Source organism: Pelodiscus sinensis, chromosome 1 (assembly GCF_052426305.1).
Source record: "Pelodiscus sinensis isolate ZL-2025 chromosome 1, ASM5242630v1, whole genome shotgun sequence".
NCBI classification, from domain to species: Eukaryota; Metazoa; Chordata; order Testudines; family Trionychidae; genus Pelodiscus; species Pelodiscus sinensis.
Window position 1 is genome coordinate 143795809 of NC_143052.1, and position 19329 is coordinate 143815137.

The following is a 19329-nucleotide window of genomic DNA, read 5'->3' on the forward strand; positions in this document are numbered from 1 at the left end:
TGTTCCATCCTAGGGGGAAGGACACCCCCAGTGACAGCCAAGAAGGATGACACATGGGCTATGTCTACACTGCAGAGTTTTTGTGCAAAAACTTGTGAAGCATCCACACTACAAGTGCATTTTTGCACAAGAAAAAGTGCAGTGAATCATAAGAACAGAGGGCTTTTTGCACAAGAGTTATTCCTCTTTCTATGAGGAATAAGCGCTCTTGCGCATAAAGGCATGTGTGGATCGATGACAGGGATTTCTTGCGCAAGAGAACGTCCACACTGCCATGGACGCTCTTGCACAAAAGCACATGGCAGTGTGGATGCGCTCTTGCGCAAGAACTTTTTGCAGAATAACTCAAAAAGTTCTTGCACAAGAAGCCTGCAGTGTAGACATAGATGTGGAGAAACTTGGGATCACTAAGCTCCTCACTCCCTGGCAATCTTCTGTTCTCTGTGTTCTAACCAACACTGGCTGAAAGCCGCTGCAGACTGAGAAGGTCCGGATGTGTGTGCATTGCTCCCTTTGGGGGTACAGGTCTCTCTCAGAGGCCCACCTCCGATGGACTTGCTGAAGGAAGCTCAGGATATGAAGTTGGAGTCTCAATCCAAGGAGGGAAGTCAGATATGGCACCGTATGGTATAGAAAGAAAAACTATCTCTTTACTCCCTGGATGTGTTTGTCAAGAGACTAAATCCGTAAGTCCCCCTTTCCCTGAATAGATCAGCTGTTCTTAGTAAAAAGCCCCAAAGGAAATCAATTTCTACATAAAAAAGGACTTTTTTTTAACAATTTACAGTGTATACAATCAAAAATTTAAAAAGAAAAAGATTTTTTTGTGCGAAAAAGATAGAGAAATTGGGACTTTTGAGAGAACTATTTAAAACAAAACTTTTAGAATAAAATAAATACATATATTTTGATATAAAACGGATTTCTGTTAGAAGCCATAAGAAAGAAGTATTTTTGAAATAAGAGATTCTTCATAAAATTGACAAATTTAAAAAAATTGAAACAATTTCTGCATTATCAATTTTATTTAAAAAACACTGAACAAATAAGTTACAAATATGGGAAAAATCAAATGTGTGTAAAAATAAAAATCCTCTCATTTAAAAGGAAAAAAAAATGCTCTCATAGAAAAATCTTTCCATCTAAAAATGTTTTTCCTATTTATATTAAAATACTTTGTCCCTTATTTTGAAAAAGTTTTTTTACTCACGTAAAAGAAAAAAAAATTTATAAGATGCTACCATCTTATAAAAATTCAATCAGTTAAAAAAAATTCCAGCAAAGAAAACAATTTTTGGCATATTAAAAAAATTACCCTTTGTGTTTAAAAAAAGTTTCCTGTTTGTGTTAAAAATAAAATTCACGTTAAAAAAACTTCTGTAGTTGAACAATATTTTCTCAATATTTTATTTTACATAATAGTTTCTCCTCATGTAAAGGAAAAAATATTTTTTCTCTTATTCTGAAAAAAATTATCCCTCGTGCAAAAATATTTTCCCCTCATGTACAAAGTAAATAAAATATTATTTCATATTTATAAATATGTTTTTGTTTCTCAAGTTATAAAATAAATGTCCATCCAAACAAAATTACATTATGTAAAACAATTAATTTTTTAAAAAATCTGTCACTTAAAAGAAGTTCTACTTGGTTTAAAAGTAGTTTTTTCTTGTAAAAGAATTTTTTTCCCATTATATAAAAAATATTTTTCCTCCCATTTAAAAAAACTTTTTTTTCCTTGGTATAAAATATATTTTTCCTTCCTATGTATATATTTTTCCTCTTTTGTAAAAAAATTCTAATGTATAACAAATTTTTTTCCACATCAAGAATAAATTTATTTTCCCCTCATGTGAAAACAAAACAATTTTTCCTTGTGTTCAAAAACAAACACAACAAAAAAATCATGAAAACAAAATTTTGTATCATGTAAAAATATTGTTAACAAAATTCTCTTTGTCAATTTCCATTGTGTAATTTTTTTATTGTGTAAAAATAATTTATTTATAATGAAAAAGAATATGTTGTATAAAAATATTTTCCTGTGTGTTAAAGAAATATCCCCTGTAAAAATAAAATTATTTTTCTCTAATGTAAAAGAAATATACGTTTCCCCTTCTTTAAAAAAGTAACTATAAATAAATAAACATTATCTCCTGTAAAAATAAATAGATAAACAAATTATCCCTCATGGGGAAAGAATTCGTATAACCCTAGATTAGTGGTTCCCAACCTTTTTGAGCATACAGACCTCTTTTCAATCTATTAAAATTTCATAGACCCCCTTCCCTGGAAAAGAAAAAGAAAAGAAAACTTTCCACAGATTCTCTGTAGTACCGTTGCGGATCATCAGCAGTCTGCGGACCACAGGTTGGGAATCACTGTTCTAGATACATCACCTTATTAAATAGCAGAAGTCAGCAGATGAGAGACCTGACAAATTAGTGAAAGTATAGGCATTGTGATGACTAAAGCCCCAGTGCACAGGAACCTGGGGGAAATTAAAAGGCATAGAGTAAGTGGAAGCAGTGGTGCTGAAACAATTTTTTTAGTGGGGATGCTGACGGCGGAAAGCATGTATTTGGGTTGTTACTGCCAGAGGAGATGGCAGCACCTGCAGTGCCATTAGCTTTCACATGTGTGGGTGGAAGAATTTGTGGTTTAAGAGGAGATTTGAGGAAATGGGAGAGTTGAAGGGTTAAGGGATACTTTGTGATGCTTCAGATACCTTGCATCCCTATTCCTAACACACACACACACACACACACACACACACACACACACACACACGAAAGAATATGGGGCCGTTGTCAGAGGAGCAGTTTTATTGTTCACAAACTATAACATTCTGAGTACTAGCTATAAAAATAATACCAAACTGAGTGCAGAAATGTCTTCATAATACCGCCTTTCATTTTGTCAACCATGCCTTTCCTACTATGCCCCAAACAAGCTGTCTTCTTTATCTAGAGTGGGAGACCAACACGTTTTTTAAGTGTTGTCCCTACACTATTGATTAAGAAAGAATTGTGCAGCCACTGTATAAAAGATGAACCGGACTGTTAGTTAAAGATGGAAGTGCTTGGGGGTATGTCTACACTAGCCCCCTCATTTGAACTAGGGAGGCTAATGAGGGTGACCGAAATTGCTAATGAAGCGCAGGATTTAAATATCCCACACCTGATTAGCATATTCCTGGCTGGTCGCCATTTTGGAAACTGACTAACCCAAAGTAACTGCCTGCATCTACACGTGGCAGAGAAGCGCGATTCTGAGATAAACCCCTTAGTTCGAATTAACAGTTAAACCTCATTCCATGGGTCCCATTTTGGGAACCGAGGAAATAAAGATATCCCTGGCAGCTGGCAGTCGAGACAGTAGGAACAAAGCCATGGGGATAACTGCTGCTGGGTGAGGTCACAAGCCCAGTGCACAGGAGAAGCCTGAGAACAGACTACGGACTCAGGATTTGTTTGCCACTCTGGACCCTGACCAAGAGACCCTGAGTGATTTAACTGGAGGGTCACACGAAGACTTGTCCCAGGGAAGTTGTATGCAAGAATGTTGAAGGGACTGGAGTAAAAGCCGAAGAGCGCCAGCACCATAAGTGTGCTTGTGGTCAAAAATGTTCTCTAACAGCCCTGGAAACAGAGCAAAGGGGAGAGGGAGCTTCCTAAGGGATGTAGACTACTCAATGGAGAAAATAAGAAGAAGGACCAAAGGAGAAGGACTCACATGGGTTCTCTCTGACTATGCGGTATGGAGAGAGGGGTTGAAACTTGCCAGAATGATATGGTTATGGAAGGGTCAAGCATTTACTACTCACTCACCCCACCTACTTTTTTTCTCCTGACCTCATCTCCATTCAAATTACCTCTCCCAAACCCTCATTCTCACACCTCTTTCCTAACCTCAGTCCCCACTTGCCTCTCTCCAGTCCATACTTTCTGCTTTGGTGTACACACTTACCTTTCCTGATTCCAGTCCCCTCCACCTTTCCTGCTCCCCACCCCGACTTCTATCCTTCCACCTTTCCTCGGTTCCATTATTTCACACCTACTAAGTCCCATTTCCCAGGGAGAAGAAACTTCTGTCACATTTTCAGGACAACTACATCCATCTTCCCATCTCTCCATGATAAACACCAGGAGTTCCCAGTCAGTTCCCAAGTCTCCTGTCATTACCCGTTTCTGGGGAGAGACCCTTGTCCCACACTCTGCGAACCCTGTTTTTAAGGCTGCATGGTTCCCTGCCTTGCCCTGTGATATCTCCAGCAAGCCAGTTTGTCTAAAGGTCAGTGCTTGTGCTTTGCTTTCTCTCTCAGAGCTATGTCTGAGTGTGACCTGGGCTGTACCTAATACTTAAGTAGACTGTACTACATCACTCAGCAGTGTGAGAAATTCACACCCCTCAGAGATGTTGTTAAGCTTACCTAAGCCCTATTGACATAGCTACCCCTCTATATCTTAGTGGATCTAATGTTGCCATGGGCGATGGGTAATGCATGCAAGGGAGGGCATTGCCTTCCCAAAATTGCCAACAATCCCCAGCCACCCAGGAAGGCAGGGGCTACCGTATGACAGCCTGGTCCACTGGCTGCCCGGGAGGGCTGGGACCGTGATGTGGCAGCCTGGCCTTCTGGCTGGACAGAAAGGACTGGGCCTCAGGGCTGGGGGGAGCTTGGCTCTACAGAGTGAGGTTGCAGAAGAGACGAGGTCTCTGGTGGAAAGCGTGGATCCTCAGATGGAAGGGGCAGCACTGGAGCTTACCTTCCCCAGCTGGGCCTTCACCCGCCACCCATGACTATTGCAATGGAAAAACCCATCCATTGCTGCAGTGAGTGTTTACACTAGATGTTACCATGACATAGCTGCAGCACTGTAGCAATAGCATTTGTAGTGAAGATATAGCCTGTATTGCAGTGGTTCCCAAAGGGGAGTAGCACCATTAACAGATGGGATTGTGACGGTCCTGAGTGTGCAGAGGACGCCATTTTACAAAAAGGCATGCTCCGCACAACAAAATAGTGCGTGCACACATCAGATGTGTGAAGTCAAGCCACATACAGGATGCTACTTTGTTCCACAAAATGGTGCCATCCACACAGTGTGACCTGACCTACACCATACATGTACAAGTGCATGCTGTGCAGAAGACTCCATTTTGTAAAGCATTTTTAAATGGCATCCTCCATGCTATCTTGGACCAGGAAAAGCAACACATGTGAAGATGGGATCATGTAGGGAAAATGTTTGAGAACCACTGCGGTATTTCCAGCACTTACATAAAACAGTAAAAGAGTGTATATACATACTAAGGGTACGTCTACACTGCATCCCTAGTTCGAACTAGGGATGCAAATGGAGACGACCGAAGTAGTTAATGAAGCGGGGATTTAAATATCCCGTGCTCCATTAACATGATCTCGCCGGTGCGCTAGTTCGAATCACGGCTGATTCGAACCAGGAAGTGTGCACTGGGACGCGCTAGTTCGGACTAAAGCCCTTAGTCCGAACTAATGTTACTCCTCAAAAAATGATATTTAAATCCCCGCTTCATTAACTACTTCGGTCGTCTCCATTTGCATCCCTAGTTCGAACTAGGGATGCAGTGTAGACGTACCCTAAAAGTGTATCAGAGGTCATCCCCAGGACTCTGGTAAAAGTCATTCCTTCAGACTTCACAATTGGATTTGCCCTCTGGGTTACAAGTTCATGTCAATTTTTAGATCAAGCACCAGAACCCTAATTGCACAATTCAGCTGATTCTTTATACAGATCTGGGCCTTTGATTGCTAGTCTGGGAGAATAGGTAATTATCAGTTGATGGCCCTCTCCTCAGGGCATGGCTGGATTTGTGCATAACTGCCATACTTGAATTTACATTAACCACTTCTAGTTGACACCTCTCGGAGAGGTAAGTTTGTTGTAACAATGGAAAAAAATTTTTTTTATGGCTGTAGTGAATATCTATACCAGACACTACAGTAGCACAGATGTAGCACCTGTGCTGTTTTAGTGCCTGAATCTGCATTGCAGTGATTGCAAGTCACCACACAGCTCTTTCTAAGCAAGCACATTTATTGTTAAAGTAAAAGGCATTACAGAGAAAACCTATACAAAATAAAAGTACCTACGTGCATACAAATAGCCTATTAGTGGTCATCCTAATTCCAATTTAGGGTTCTGGTGTGGGGGTCAGTTACTCAAACCTCGCAGCTGGATTTGCCCCATGGGTTACATGTTCATGTCATTTTTTAGATCAGGCACCAGAGCCCCAACTGGAATTTTCAGCCTTTGCTCTCCAGTCTCTGAGAACAGAGGCTATGTAGGTCTAGACTACGCGGAAGATTCGAAAGAAGATCTCACTTCGAAAGTGAAAGTAGTCTCGACCCGTTTTTTGGCAACCCCCCCTTTTTTGAAAAGCCGCTTTTCCTCAAAAAAATGAGGTTTAAGCAGCTTTTTGAAAAGGGGGGGGTTGTAAAAAAACCCACGTCTAGACTAATTTCACTTTCAAAAGCTCCGCTTTCAAAAGTGAGATTGGAAGAAGATATTCAAATTCCTGCGGAATTTGCATATCGTCTTTCAAATTTTCCGTGTAATCTAAATGAGCCCATTTGTGACAGGCAAGTTGATTGGCCACTCCTCAGGGCATTGCTTGAGAAGACTAGGGTTTTCCATAGTGGAATTTACATTAACCACTCTCCAGGGATTTCTCAGGAAACCCACTTAGCACTTATTGTACCAAAAGCCCATGCTTGTCTCATGCATTTAAATGCATTCCTTATTCTTCCCAGGTCTCACCTCTGCCATAGCTTCAGTGTAGGGCACTGGGACTGACACACAGTCTCAGTCAAGACCCAGAGTGGACTGTGACTTTTACTCTTTGGAAATAATGCAGGCGACTAAAATGGGCCTAGGCCACGAAATCCAAGATTTGGATTCAGTCTCCCAGTTTGAACCTCTCTATTGCAGACAAGTTGTTTACAAAAGCAACAGGTGCCCAGCTTCTCATAGCCAACCCTGCTAAGTATCCATCTTTAAAATGTGTCCATGTTGTGCTCACTAAGGGTGCGTCTACACAGCAGGGCTAAACTCAAAATAAGCTCCGTAAGTTGAGTGACTCTAATTGCATAGCTTCCGTCAAAATAGCTTCTTTTGAATTTGGGCACGCCTACACAGCACTTATTTGGAAATAGAGCACTCTTCCTCCGACTTCCCTTACTCCTTGCACAATGAGGGTCACAGGAGTCAGAGTAAGGAGTCCTCCAGCTCGATGTTTTTTTGACATTATATCGAAATAACGGCTTCCAGTGTAGATGTGGACAAAGTTATTGTGAAGATGTTATTGTGTTACTGCTGTGTAGATGTACTCTTGGGTAAAAGTTCGTATCAGATCAACCAAACCAAGGAGGCTTCCAGGTTAGAACAACCCAGCATACCTCTTCTGATTAATTCAATCCCAGCTAGTGCCTGGCCACCAGTGAATGGGGGCACCATCCTGCAGTATCAAATGAAAGGAAGGGAAAGAGAAGGGAAAGATGTTTTCTTCTCTAACTCATATCCTGAGTTGCCAAAATTGCAAATGTTGCCTTTTCTCCCCAGTCTGACTCCAGGATTGGCTTTCATGGGCAGAATAAAGGAAGAGTCAAGATCACAGGTTTGGGGCGGGAGGGTGACACTTATGTCAGATTCTTTCTGTATGAAGGGAGTTACAGGAGCAATGTTCTCTAGACTTGACGCAAGCAGACCAAAGCTGGAATAATATCAACACCATTGGGACCGATACTAATAGTAAATTTGGTCAGATCCTCAAAAGGTATACACTGATTTTCATAGTCCTATATCACTTTGGATCAGCTGGCCAAATGAGAATTGTTTAGAAGTTTGAGCACAGAAGCCTGGAATTTATGTATCAAGTCTTTAATTTTGACTCTCATTTTTGACAATTTTTTTACTTTAAGCACGCACTTAAAATGCAGTCCAGAATCGGGACGCTGTCCTGACACAAAGCCTAAAATCTTTCTTCCTCAAACTGCTGCTTATTACTGATTGATGAATTCCTGTCTCCTTGGGTATGTCTAGACTACATGCCTCTGCCAGCAGAGGCATGTAAAATAGACTACCCAACATAGTCAATGAAGTGGGGATTTAAATATCCCCCGCTTCATTAAAATAAAAATGGCCACCACCGATCCTGTAAACCTCGTTTCAGGAGACATAAGGGATCAGTCAGCAAAGGCTTTCCTTGCCGACCAATCTGCATCGTGACGGCCGCATTGTGCCGACGATCAGCTGAGCCAGCACAATGCGGCGGCCATATTTATTTTAATGAAGTGGGGGATATTTAAATCTCTGCTTCATTGACTATGTCGGGTAGTCTAATTTACATGCCTCTGCTGGCAGAGGTGTGTAGTCTAGATATACCCCTTGACAAAACATCAAACAGCTTCAGAGGGAGAGCAGTGTTAGTCTGTAACTAAAAAACATAAAAAACAAGCAGTCCTGTAGCACCTTCGGGTATGTCTACACTACCCACCTAATTCGCACTAGGAGGGTAATGTAGGCATACCGCATGCCGGCAGTTCGAACCTCATTCCACGAGGAGTACAGCTAGTTCGGATTAGGAAGCCTAATCCGAACTAGCTACTCCGTGCCGCGTGTAGCCGCGCGGCCCGGGGTTCGAACTGCCGGCATTTAAAAATGGCGCCGGCCGGCTTCATGCAAATGAAGCCCAGGAAATTCAAATTCCGGGCTTCATTTGCAAGTGCGGTATGCCTACATTACCCTTCGAGACTCACAAAACATATTAAACTCTGGTCATCTGAAGAAGTGAGCTGTGCCCACGAAAGCTCATGATACCATCTACATGTTTTGTTAGTCTATAAAGTGCTACCAGACCATTTGTTGTTTTTAAGTTTAAAACATATAGAGAGTATCATGAGCTTTCGTGGGCTCAACTCCCATCTAACTGCTGTAACTCATCCACCAGTTTGAACTTGCTCTCCTGTGCTTATGCACTCAGCTCTCCTTGCTGTCTCTACATCTGTCAGTACTGAAGTGATCTAGCATGCTCACACTCCAGCAATTTCTCCGTGTGCTAGTAGTTTTTGATGATTCTACGAGGATTAGATCTACCCAAACTAGGCACTAAACCTGCTCTTTCCTCCCTTAGGGAAAAAGCACGGGGACGATAGCTGTTCTCTGACTTCTAGACTGCCAAGCTGGGTGCTATAACCCAGTATTCCTCTCATTGCTTTTTCCAGGTGGCTCTACTAATGAGCAGGCATGAAACACAAAAATAGAAAACTTGTGATATTAGCCCTCAGCTGAATGAAGTAATTCATTTTTAGCATTGCTAAAATACTGAAAGAAAATGATTCACCATATTCCAAACAGATCAGCAAAAGGTTGATTTTTGAGTTTCCAAAGGGAATTGTCTTGTGGAGTGCCTACATAATAATCTCTCCAACCCAGATCCCAATACTCCCTGAGTGACCTGGGAGATGTATTCAGGATCTATGCTTGAAGGTTGAGACCAAGCGATTTTGAGCCTGCTTTTGGGGTCCACTCATGCTGACCAGCAAGAATGGGTCCTTCTTATGCTCCACATCATAGAACGGACAGATCTTCAGGTGTTCTGACATGGAGGGAATGTCACTGAACTGCCAGTTGTTAACAGGGGCGAACAGGCTGCTAAACTGCCAGATCTAATATGTGGGAATAAAGGAGAGAAGATAGGAATGTTAATGAAAATGCAGAGGCTTTACAAATACATTTATGTTCAGATATTACAATGGACTTTCATTACTCTTAATTAACTGGCCTGACTAGTGGAGTCATGATAGCACAGGATTGGTATAACAGTAGAAAATCAGGTTCCGTTTCTTTATGTGCACTGTCATAACATCTCCCTTTGTGTAAATACATACGTATTTATCTTAAACAAAAAGTACATTAACATGGAAGCAAAGTTAAGAGTGTGCATGAGGAACTTAGAGGGAAAAAACATTAGACTTACAATTATTCCAAAACAAAGCATTATAAATCTAGTACAGTATCTTCACAGTTAGTTAGGTGTAAGTCCTAATATGTATTAACCAATACTCACATGATAGTAATAGTACACACACACACACACACACACACACACACATACACAGAGGCATTGGGAAATTATGCTAACTGAATATGTCATACCCTTCTGTAGCCGCCCCCCTCCCTCCCTCCGACATCCTTGGGAGAGGGAATCCTTGAGAGAGAAACTCTGTCTTCAAAGGCTCCAGGGCCTCCAGAGGTGCTGGAATAACCATGGCCCTGGATGCTAGACAGGAACCAGATAACAGTGACAATTGGGCCAGCAGGCGGTCGGGGGCCTTGGGCTACCTATGGCTGGTACCAGTATTGATACACCTACACACTCTTGTACTGACTGCTTCCCATTGGGATTGAGAGAAACGCTGGCTTCGCTGGAGTAAAGATCACAGGGGTGAGAATATATCTGCTAGGTGTCTGTTTTTGCACGGATTTAATAGGAGCTCAGAGAACCAAAAGGGTTTCATGGTACCTGTAAGTGACTTTTTATTGTAATTTTCTGTCTTGTCCTTTTGTAGTGGCTGTGTCATCTGTAACACAGCAGTAACATTTGACAGCTAAGCTTGCCTTGTAACAATAAAATAGTAACTGTTTAAGCTTTTAACCTGACTCCTCCTGTTGCTATAACAGAACCAAACACAATAAAAAAGAACCATAGCTGGTCAGGGGTAAACGCAGTAAGAGCTGAGTGTTGAGTCGAGCCACCTCCACGGGGCAGACTCTTTGAGGCACCCGTCAGTCTCCCTGGCTGCCCGCTGCGAAGGGACTCTAGGAACTTCCTAGCAGTTGAAGACTCGGGTGTGTGATAGGGTTCACAGACCACTCACTGCCCCGGCCACCAGCTAACACCTTTCCACAATTCTTTTAACCCATGCCAAATACCTCACAATGCTTTGCAGAGCTCTCCCATCTGCTTAGTCCATTTTCACCAGCCAATGCAAATTTTGTTATTCAAAGAGTCAGTGCTCTACATTTGGGAAAACTGTATCCTTCATACCAAACACACTCATGCTTTAAGTGCAAAATGGAATTGCACACTAAGTAGCTGGTTGATATGTTTAAATGTGAGATACAGTATCGGAGACACACTGCTCTTATTTTTTGCATTCGGTGCAGATCAATTTTGGCACAACATTCCCAGTGGATAAGCCAGAAATGTTTTCTCTCCCAGGACGATCTACAAGAGCAGCATTGACCTAGCACGTTATATACATTGAAGTCCAGAGAGAGACTTGAGAGAGCAGGAGAGGGCTCTGAGAAATGCTCTCAAAAGAGGACATGAAGAGCCTAACTCTTATCACCGTCAGCTCATACTGTAAAACATCTTTTTGCCACAGCATTTCCTAAAGAACCACAACAAGGGAAGACTGACATCGCTCTCGTGAAAGTAAATCCAAAAGTAGGACAGTGAACTTACACTGGACTAAAAGTCAGCAGCCCAGGATTATATCGAGAGGAGTGTTGAAAAATGATTTTGTCTTTTTGGGCATTTCTCACTGTATAAATCCCTAGATATGATGGCAGCAGAAACTTTTGAAATGAATGGAGAAGAGTAAACACCAAACTATTATCCTATTGAATCAGTTCTGTTCCCTGAGGCAAGGAGATGGGATACTAGATGGAGCAGTCCATTGCTCTGTCCTAGGGCATCCATTTCGGTGTTCTGGAGTTTATAGACCCAGATTCTAAGGCCAAAAGGGACCATCATGAGCATCTAGTCTGATGACCTGCATGTTGTAGGCCTCAGAACCTCATCTCCTGCCCCACTCCTATAACAGGCCCACAACCTTTGGCTGAATTACGAACATCTTCAAAGCATGAGTTAAAGACTTCAATTTACAGGGAATCCGCCATTTACTCTAGTTCTAACCAGCAAGTGACCCATGCCCCATGGGCAGCAGGTATAACAGGGAGGGAAGTCTCCCCTGGCACAGCTGCTACTGACTTGCTGCTGGATACCTGGGTCACGTGGCCCTGCCTCTTCCCTGTTCTGTCCCGTCTCTGTGAGGCCCCCACTGCCTGCTGCCGCCTAATGAATCTTATACCTCTCCTCTCCTCCACTCCACCCCTCATCCCTGCCACTCACTGCATTGCTCCTTACCCTCTATCCCTGTGGGGGCAGGGGAGCGAGGAGGGGCATAGCGAGCCAGTGGCAAGCAAGGGGGTCTGGCAGGAAAGTGAGGAGGCAAGTGGCAAGCCAGCAGGCAGGGGTGGTGTCTGGTGGTGGATAGGAAGGGTTGGGGAGGAGGGGGTGTGTGAGGAGGTAAGTAACAGGCAGGCAGAAGGGGTGAAAAGGTGGGTAGGGAGTGGGGTCTTGTAGCTGGTGGGGGAGTGAAGATGGATGAGGTGAGCCAGTAGCAGGTGAGGTGATGATAGTCCCCTGTCATATACATAGGTAATATAACATCCCTATTCCTACTCAATAGATAGACTTGTTTTTTTACACATTCAAGATTCACATTAGCATTCTGGCCAGAGCTTTAAACTGAGAGCTCATGTTCATTTGATTATCTACTCTTATCCTAAGTCCTTTTCAGAGTCACTGCTATTCAAGATACAGTTCTCCATTTTGTGTGACTCAAAGTCTTTGTCTCTACAGGTATGATCTGGTACATGTAGTCGTAATGAAGAGCTTGTCTACATAATACAAGGTTAGCGTGCACCAGAGGGCAGTGTTCCCTCTCAGCTGTGCAGCAGCATGGCCCTGCAGCTGCTTACTGAGCCCAGCTCAGACAGGGGCTCAAGGCTCTGTGCATGGAGCTGTCTGGCTGGGGGAGGGGCACTTCTCCCTCAGCCACAGCAGCAAATCCCTGCTGAGGACCAAGCAATGAATCTCTCCCAAGCGGTAGGGACACGTCCCCTCTCTGCTGGCTGGGAGAGTCTCACTGCTCTGTCCTGAGCAGGGAGCTGCTGCTAAAGCTGAGGGAGAAGTGCCCCTCCCCCAGCCAGGCAGTTCCATGCATGGAGCCCTGAGCCCCTGGCTGGGCTGGGCTCAGTAACCAGCTGTGGGGCTGTGCTGCCCCACAGCTAGAGAGAACACTGCCAGAGGAGCATAAATTCTAATGTGCACCCACATGTTTGCACACTAACTGGCTTATGTGGACCCTTCTGGGACACACACAAAAGTTCCCTAGGGTGCACTGATGTAGTCCTGTTTCAAACAGTAATATGTTAACACACACGAGGGAACCTTTAGCGCACACCAGCTGGTGCACGTTATAATTGACATCCCAATGCACTCACATACCATGTAGAAAAGCCCAAAGTCTCCAGAACTGTTCAGTCCTTGACCTCTCATTTTGCTGTTACTCTCACAAGTGTCAGCTGGGATGTTGAATGTGTGATGCTGACACTGACTGAGGGATGAAGTAAGATGTGCCAACACCTTTCACTTAGACCACCAAGTGGCCAGCAGGTGGTATTAATTTTCAATCATTATCAAGCTGGGCTCGTTTTAAACTTAAAGATAAAGGGCGTCCTGTCCCATGCCTGATACCTTAGTGGCCAAGTCCCAACAAAGCACAATTTCATGAAAACCCTATAAATTACCAATCAGTGAAAACAGTAGGCGTTGATATGAAAATCTAGGTTCCCTTCACAATCACAGTTCCTTGCAAATATTTCACTTTTGCCTTACCAATAGGCTGTGGTAGTTTCAGGCTATCTGTAAACACTGCACAGAACCCAAAGGAGGCAGAAGCCCAATTTCTAAAAAGTTCTGTGTGACCTTTAAGTGTCAGGAAAACTCAGTTCACACCAAAAAAAGAGTGTGTTGTGTTATATTTTTGATGAGCCTTTCCTGTAAACACCTTTTGTGTCCCAAACACTTGCCTTTTTGCGAGCTCTCCATGATGTGCCTCCATGGGAATATCTTTTTTTTTCCCACAGCAGGAAGACCATCCCTCTCTCTTGAAGGAGAGTGGCACAGATATCCCTCATCAGTACAGACACTTGGGACAGCTGAGACAAGCTGAAGTTGTCCAAGAAGCCAGCAATATACTGTAAAAGTTCCAGTGGAAGGCTGCTCAGGGAGTCTTTATTTTTTCCTTCATTACTTGCAGTAAAATTGCATTTCTGTATTTTAGAGAGTGCATCGTCAACTTCTGGTTGAATAGCTAACGTATCAAGATGCTGGCTGTAGATAAACGTTGCTTTCTGAGTGGCAGGATAGAAGCGGTTTTGAACAAAGGTACATCCTAAGTAGGCAAGTGGACAGCGTTGTTGGAACCATCCGTTTAAGCAGGACTGGATATCAGTATGGACGTTCTTGAAATGTGAAGGAAACTCATCCCTTCTGAAGAAGTGATTGCAAGTGAATGTGAAGGCTGAGCAGCTTTTGTTATGTCTTCTAGTCACACACTCAGTGTGCAGCTCTACATGGAGTCCCGGTGAGCTTTTTATATCCAGAACATCTGCTAGGACATCTCTAGAGGAGAAGGGTTCCACCTGAAAGTTGTATGTCTGTGTCCCAAAATCCATGAACAGTCCATCAATATTCTTTGCTTCTGAGATCTCATGACCTTTCAGTTCCTTTTCCAATGCACACAGCAGTGTAGTTCTGGCTATATCTAGCTGAGGACATTCCTCCAGGCTCATCTGCAAGTCTGAGGTATCCACTGACTTATCCATGGTTACTACCTTGTATGCCTGGGTGTCTGCAAGTCGTGCTCTTTTGCCATGATAGCTAACTGGCACTTTGAAGGTGCAGACAGTCTTCACCTCATGAGCCTCCAGGTTCCCATACACAAAGTCTTTCTCTCTTGGTGTGCAAGCAGCTAGCTGACCAAAATGAATGAGCATTCTCCCATGATGCACCAGGTACATGTTATAATCCCCTATGTTAACTTCTTTTTTCAACCTCTCCAGGATCCCGTCTTGCCAAGGAGCTAGGCCTGTCTTTTCTGCACCAGCCATCACTTGATTATTTTTGCTTTCTTTTGGGTCTTCCACAATAGCTGCTTCCTTTGTCTTCTCTGTGGGGTTGCCACCACAAAGAGTCTGTCCTGTTTTCTTGTAGCTATCACCCTCCTTTTTTTCTGAATTTGCTGACAATCCTGTTGCCTTCAATGCTGAAAGCTCTTTGCTAAACATGTTCTCCCAGGTTTTGTAACTTGCTAGATCCATCCCCTCCTTATCCTTTGCCAAGTTCTCACGCTCCTGCTGGGTAAGCTCAGCCACTTGGCCATCAGCTTCTCTAGAATCACCTGTTATTCCTCCAACAGCTCCTTCATCCAAACCTGCAGCTCCAGGTTCTTCCATTTCATCATCTTCTCTCCATTCTGGAAACAGCTCAGCCATTTTCAGAGTCCTAAAAAGAATCTTCTGATCTCTGAGGGCCAGAGCAGTATCTAGACTCTGCTCATTATGTGGATGCTTCATAATGTTCTTATGTAGAATGGTTTCTGAGTCTACATTTGGCCACCGATTCCATTCCATAGAGCAGTGGACCACACTGGCTGGACAAACCTGAAGATGCTTTGCCAGCTTAAAGCGGGCCATGGAGGAAGGGCAGCCATAAGCTGAGTTGAGGCATGGGACCTGCTCTAGGGGACATAGGAGTTGGTGTTCTTCCTGTTTACACATGTGAAAGGCAGCCCCACAGCGAGAATGGCAATTGATCACTAAGCAGGAGACAGTGAGCTCAACTGGGACTTGGCATTGTCGGTTGAAACATTTCTCACAGTGTCTGTGCTGCCCTGGAGCAGTTTTCTGAGCTCTGCCCTACGAACATCACAGATAGGAGAAGACAAAAAGAAAGCACAGTTATTAGCTAGAGAAGCAGGACTGGCCAAAGACAGAAGTTGCTTGACTCCTACAGGCCAAATCTTAAGACGTTGTTCTAGTCTGAAAAGTAATTACATAAAAATAACACCCCACTTACATATCAGATCAGGTTCCTGTGGGTATCAGAATCATACCTGTTAATAATGGTGATTTAAATAAGACATTACTGCTCTTTGCTCTTGCTAGTCCAGCAGAACAACACAGCTCGGAAAACTGGATTTTAGTTTTCCTGGTGCATCCGTTAGGGTATGTCTACACTACCCCGCTAGTTCTAACTAGCGGGGTAATGTAGGCATACCGCGGTTGCAAATGAAGCCTGGGATTTGAATAGCCCGGGCTTCATTTGCATAAGCGGGGCGCCGCCATTTTAAAATACCCGCTGGTTCAAACCCCGTGCAGCGCGGCTACACAGGGCACGAACTAGGTAGTTCGAACTAGCGTTCCTAGTTCGAACTACCGTTACTCCTCGTGGAATGTTACTCCTCCAGCTGCACGGGGTTCGAACCAGCGGGGATTTAAAAATGGCGGTGCCCCGCTTATGCAAAGGAAGCCCGGGAAATTCAAATCCCAGGCTTCATTTGCAAGTGCGGTATGCCTACATTACCCTCCTATTTCGAACTAGGAGGGTAGTGTAGACATACCCTTACAGAGTTGTTTGCTAAATTCTAACTAACTAGAGGAAATGTGACTGCAAGGATGTAACTGAGCACACAACAGTCTTTTGGTCACCTATGTAGATTGTTCCCATAACAAGAACAGGAATTGATATTCACAAAGTTTACTACATATTGTTCTGTCAGGTGGCATAGCTTTTCCTGGGGAGGAGAAGGAAATTCCAACAAATGGTTTAACCAACAGAGCTTGTTGCTCCCTTACAGCTATACGGATGCTGCACAGCTAAACCTGCTTCTTTCTCCAGATGCATAGCATGCTCACATGGGCTTCTTTGTTGTCCTTAGTGTGTAAAACTGTTTAAGTTAAGGTTTATTCAGCCATCATTAATTTAACCTGGTCTCCTGATTACCCTTTCACTGTTCACAATTTACATTTTATTTCCAGTTTGAATTTGTCTAACTCCAACTTCCAGCCATTGGTTTATCTTATACTTTTCTATGCTAAACTGAAGAATCCATTATTAGATTTCTGTTCTTACACTACAGCAGAAGGACGAAGTCAGATACTCAATTCCAGATACGTAAATTATGTAGCTGGAGTCGATGTATCTTACACCATGTTTCTGTGCCATCCACACAGCAAGAGGCCGATGGGAGCAAATGCTCCTATCAGCTTCCTTTACTCCTCATGAGGACCAGGTGTATCGGCGCTAATGGGGGCACTCTCTGAGTTCGATTTAGTGGGTCTATACTAGACCCTCTAAATTGAACTTTGGAAGGTTTGCACTGGGAGTTCATATCCAGATGATTATTCATGACCCCCAAATTAGTTTCAGGGTCACTGCTTCCCAAGATAGAGCCCCCCCACCCTGTAAATATGGTTTACATCCTTTTTTCCCTAGATGTATACGTTTAGTCTTATTAAAATACATATTGTTTGGTTGTGCTCAATTTACTTTGCAATCCAAATTGTTCTGTATCAATGATCTGTCCTCAGACTCTGCTGAATATTATTATTCTATTAAGATGTGTGTAACAACACTGCATGTAAAATTATGAGATTTTGCTGTATCAATGTTCCTGACATATGTTATAATTCTGGGTAACACCCACAAGTCAATTGCTCAGAAACAAAGGCACAGGAACTCTCCAGCAAAGTGCTAAAGCGCCATTACCTGGTTTAATTGGATGTCCTCAGCAGAGAGAATGTATAAATGAAGTATGTCATCTGAGGCTATGTCTAGACTATGGGGTTTTTCGGCGATACAAGAAATATCCTGGAAAAACTCCGCTGCATCCAGGGAATAACGAGAAGTCCTGTGGCATTTTATAGACTAACAGATTTATTGGAGCATAAGCTTTCATGGGCAAAGACCCACTTTATCAGATGCATGTAGTGGAAATTCCAGAGGCAGGTATAAATATACAGGCATAAGAAAAAAGTTCCAATCAAGAGTAAGGCTAGAAATAATGAGGTTAATTCAGTCAGGGAGGATGAGGCCCACAGGGAATGCGTCTGCTCTTCTGCTTTTTTGTGTGGAAGAGCAGATGTGCTCTTTTGGAAGCCCCGTCTTTCTCCTCCCATGAGGAAGAAGGGCTCTTCTGAAAGAGGAGGTTTTTCCAAAATTTGGCCTGTGTAGACAGGCAATTTCCAGAAAGCCTTTTCCAAAAAAACTATCACAAAAAGATACATAAATTTGCATACCTTTTTCTGATAAAGCCCCATAGTGTAGACATAGCCTGAAGGATTTGGTAGCTGAAGTATGCAGTGGAACTTCCTGACCCCGTGACCAAGAGAAGCCTTTTCCAATACAAAGGGTCAGAGTAGAAAGGGAAAAAGGCCTCTGGCCCCCTTGCCTCTCCACCTCCCCTGACATCAGTGAATACCTGAAGAACTCTGAACTAAGTGGGGAAGTGCTTTGAGCCCATGAAGTGTGTTGCAGCTAATGGTAAGACAACCTATTTTGCTTTTAGAACTATTAGCCTTGGTAAAAGATTGCAGTTTTATCTTTTTATTTCCTTTGTTAAAAGTTCTGATGGTTATGCCTGATCACTTGCAATCTCTCTCTCTTGTGATAAACTCGTCTTACTGTTTCATCTAAACCAGTGTGCTTGATTGAAGTGTTCGGGAAACTTCCATCTGAAACAACAAGGCTGGTGCATAAATGTTACCCTTTGTTGGACTGGCAGACTAGCTAGGCGCTTATGTTGTTCACTCGTGTGCCAAACAACGTAGGGGGCACCGTTTTTAGGATGCAAAGTATGTGGCTTGGACTATGTGGGAGTCATTCTATCATTGAGTCATGGCTGGCTGGATGAGTAGCACTCATGTATTCAGCTGGGAGTGACACTGCAGGGAGTGGCTGTGGGGAGGCAGAGTTTGTGGCCCTGCGTGTAGCTGCTGAGTCCCAGCCCAACACTGGGCTGGACGCAGCCAGGCTGGAGCAGCCCCCATGCTCCCTCCGTTTAATCCGTTAACTGGTTAAACGTGACGGCGGAGCTCAGTCGGGTGCTGGCGAGTAAGGGGGCGGGTCTGGATTCCACTGCCCTTCCCCATGGGCAGGAGCTGACTCAACCAGCACCAGTGGTAGAACCACATCAGTGCAGCCCAGCTTGGTGCTCACAGCGGCCCTGTCCTTAGGCCTAGTAGCAGGAGAGCATCCTGCCTGGCCTCTTCTTTCTCTGTGGCACTGGTGCTTATGGCTGGTGCCTGAGGGCAGCATGTGAGCTGCGAGTGGAGCCCATGTGGTGTCGTAAATCCTTAGTCTTGGCACCAGCACTCACAATGCTGGAGCCTGAGCACTGTGCACCAATGAAAGACTCGATGCCGGGTCCCT

The 19329-nt window shown here is 43.6% G+C and overlaps 1 protein-coding gene across 7 annotated transcripts in view; it reads right to left on the reverse strand.

The window, feature by feature from the left end:
- Positions 1 to 2790: 2790 nt before the first annotated feature.
- FBXO40 (F-box protein 40) overlaps positions 2791 to 19329 on the reverse strand; it is a 32225-nt gene continuing 15686 nt past the window's right edge. For 3 of the 7 annotated variants that reach the window (XM_089772020.1, XM_075904313.2, XM_075904304.2), the window contains 2 exons: positions 13926 to 15815; positions 2791 to 9709 (listed from right to left, as the gene is read on the reverse strand). In XM_089772020.1, the coding sequence (XP_089628146.1) occupies positions 9512 to 9709; positions 13926 to 15815 (2088 nt within the window). In that variant the 3' untranslated portion in view covers positions 2791 to 9511. The remainder of the gene's footprint in view (positions 9710 to 13925; positions 15816 to 19329) is intronic. The other 4 variants (XM_075904350.2, XM_075904339.2, XM_006124175.5 and 1 more) reach the window with 2 other exon arrangements.